This window comes from Pomacea canaliculata, linkage group LG14, assembly GCF_003073045.1.
Source record: "Pomacea canaliculata isolate SZHN2017 linkage group LG14, ASM307304v1, whole genome shotgun sequence".
Taxonomy (NCBI): Eukaryota; Metazoa; Mollusca; class Gastropoda; order Architaenioglossa; family Ampullariidae; genus Pomacea; species Pomacea canaliculata.
The window spans coordinates 14977814-14981119 of record NC_037603.1 but is presented as its reverse complement, the minus strand read 5'-3'; the positions used below and the strand labels follow the sequence as shown (position 1 = coordinate 14981119).

General features: G+C 35.5%; 1 protein-coding gene across 2 annotated transcripts; it reads left to right on the top strand.

Annotated features, from left to right (window-relative positions):
* Positions 1-282: 282 nt before the first annotated feature.
* Positions 283-3306, top strand: LOC112555376. Of its 2 annotated transcripts, none has more exons than XM_025223749.1 (5): positions 283-521; positions 1063-1230; positions 1491-1689; positions 1957-2099; positions 2371-3306. In XM_025223749.1, exons 1-5 carry the CDS (start codon positions 431-433, stop codon positions 2775-2777), a joined length of 1008 nt encoding a protein of 335 aa, XP_025079534.1. In that variant the 5' UTR covers positions 283-430; the 3' UTR covers positions 2778-3306. The 2 variants fall into 2 exon arrangements, with proteins under 2 accessions (XP_025079534.1, XP_025079533.1); XM_025223748.1 differs by having other exon boundaries at positions 1063-1242.

Sequence of the window (3306 nt, the reverse complement as noted above, 5' to 3'; positions counted from 1 at the left end):
GATGTATTTACCTTAGAATGGACCTTTGACCTAATCAAAAACGTTCGTTTTCAATCAGGTGGTTCATTATTACATCTGTCTTTTAAATTCAAAAACTGTAAACACAAATACATCAATTAATAATTAAACTAAATTTATTATAATAATTATCACTTAGCGTTTTTTGTACATGCAATGAAGGGACGCAAGCGTGGAGTAAGATAAAGCATTGACGTAGTAGTGTCCCTTGAACCGTTTTGAGACTTTCTGATGCCAGATGAGCTTTAGTTTTAGGTTGGTGAGAGTAACTGAGCTAATTCTTTTGCTGAAACTTCAGATACGACCTATACGTTAATATTAACTGTGGATGTTTTAATATAAGACTAACTGATCTTTCTAATGGTCGACTGTAAGCTAGCGGCCTTTGGAAGTCTTACGAATTCTAATCAAAATGGCCGACACTGTTATCGGTTTTAAATTTGCAGATGAGAGTTACTTTGATGCTCCCGTTAAAAAGGAGTATTGGGACCGGATACAAAGTGGTAAGTATCTTTTAATGATAAATGTTAAAAATACTCTATTATTTATGTGGAAACATATTTATTTGTTTAGCGGGAGCAATTTCAGACAATGTGTAGTCGGATTGGAGTTTGCAGAGTACCGACTAAGGCCGTGTACAAAGTGGTGTCTTTTAACGATTAGTATTTAAAATGCCCTATTATCGAGCTTGAAAAAATATTCACATGTTTAGCAGGAGTAATTTTATAATTGTATCCCCGATAGTATCCTCCACTTCAATCTCCACGTGTACCCGCCTCGTGTTTTTTTTTTTTTTTTTTTTTTTTTTAAGTTTCAGTTTTCTGCTTTCTACTTCCAAAATTTATTATCTCATGATTATCTCAAGTTATGAAACACTTTCTTATGAGGATCAGCACATTATTGTACTATGATAGCAATTACTTTGTGAAAGTAATTATCGCATTTTACCTTAAACGTGTTGGTGCTCTCTCTCTCTGACAAATATCCCTTTTGCTTTGGTGTTATATTGTAGTACAATGGATTTTATTTTGTATATTGAAACAGGCAAAGAAGGAAATTTCTATCTCCAGCGTCTTGCCGGTCAGTTGGCCAGCGAAAATAATATAGCCCTTACCTCCTACCAGGTCACAGAGGTAAAGGAAGGAGGGTACACAAGTGGTGCAAAGTTAAGGCAACTGCATGTGCCAATACAACAAAATGAAAATGCTGAAGGTGGTGATAAAGATAATTTTTCAGTGTAATAAATACCACAAATAGCTGTTTTAATGTGGGGCTGTAATGATTTTCACAAATAACCCAACTTTGGAAATACTGTACACATGGAACCAACAGAATAAAATAGTACAACTACCCTATTCTTTGATGTTTAGAATCAAAGTTTTAAGTTTGAATCTGATACTGTTGCATTTACTATGCATATCACTATGTTTTTCTGTTTTTATTCCTGGTGAATTGATTTAATATTTTTACAGAAAAGAATGGGGAAAATCAGTGGGCCCATGGGGCGATCCTTCTGCTTATGGATACCTATGCCAAACATAAGCAACAATTCGCAATTCCTACTATGAAGAAAATAGAGGTGTGGAAGAGGATTGCCTCTGAAATGGCAGCCTCAGGATTCCACTTTGCTCCAGCAGCAATTGAGAAGAAATGGAGCAATATGAAAATACGGTGAGTTCCCACAAAGTCATTGGGTTTTCTGTCTTTGAGTGCAATATTTTTCCAGAGATCTGAGAAACAAAACATCACAAGTTTTTGTTTAAGATTCTGCGGGTTTAAATTTATTTGTTACCACAATACATTTATTTAACCTGTAAACAAGACCCCACCAGTATCAACCAAGCTTGAGTAGATTTTTATTGAAGCCCTGGGAAATTTGTCTGGATACATAGTGATATATGCAATCATGTTTAGTACTTTTATCTTGTATCCTAACAGGTATAAAGCTATAGTAGACTCGAACAAGAAAACGGGCCAAGGAAGAACAAGGTGGAATTACTATTCCAGAATGGCCGAAATCTTGGAGGGAGACCCTTCAGTCATTCCACCAGTGACAATATCATCACTGGGGGGTGTAAAAGGTCAGTGAACCATTTATAACATAAGCAAGCAAATAAAGCATAGTTTTAGTATAGCCAAATTTAGTAAAACATTTGTTTATTATTTCTTTTCCTACAGGTATTTGGTGAGGGTAATGACAAAAGTCTGTTCTGCCACATAGAAATGAGTTAGGAACTTTTTGTATGCATGCACTGTTCCAGCAAGAGCAGTTACCTTGGGCATACAGGCCAGACATATTTGGATTTTCCATGCCTATAGACTGGTCATAATTCATTTATATTTATTTTTCAGTAAGCACTCTCTCAGAGATTACCAATACCCAGCAATGTGCCACCCCTCCAAAGGAGCAAAAACACCAAAGAAAGTCTATGGAGACTCCTGTGTGCAGGAAACGGAAGAGACCGAACTATGAATCATCAGAGCAGCTTCAGAGTTGTCATATAAGGAACCTGGCAATGCAGGAAGAGATAATGGCGGAGGAGAGACAAAGAACAGAATTGGATAGACAAAGACTAGAATTTATGAGAAACACTGAGATAGAAAGAACAGAATTAATGAGAACCATGGAGACACAAAGAACAGAATTGGATAGACCAAGAACAGAATTGGATAGACAAAGAACAGAATTTATGAGAACCATAGAGACACAAAGAACGGAATTATTAGAAAAATTAGTCAAACACCTAATGAAGAGTTAGAAAAAAATTTTTTTGAGATTTTTCCATATATTTAGTTTGCCTGTTGATTTTAGAAGTTTGCGATTCCTTTTAGTTTACACAAATTTAATTCTTCTGAATGAAATGCTTTTTGAATGTGACAGCAAAAACTCCAAATGGAATGATTTACAGTGAATGTGTATCCATTGTAAATGTTTATGTGAGATGTATTGCATATAGGCTGAAAGTTGTAAATTCTAACTCCCTTCCCATTACATTTCCAAAATAAGTGTAACTATGTTGTAAGTATGCATGAGTTTAGATGTGTTTGGAGTGGGCAAGTTGAGGGATTCTTAAGAGATTTCAAGCTGAGACTTGTATAGACTGTTTTCTACAGCTTTTAGTCTTCTTTAGTCCTAAGTACTTACTTAATTGACAGTAAGGGCACTATATGTATTTTGTACTTTAAATCAATTCCGCCTACTATCCCAACATTGGTTACGGGCACGACCCTACCAAATAAAGGACATTGCTTTGATTTTAGTACTCAATAAAAACTTACACGCCCTTA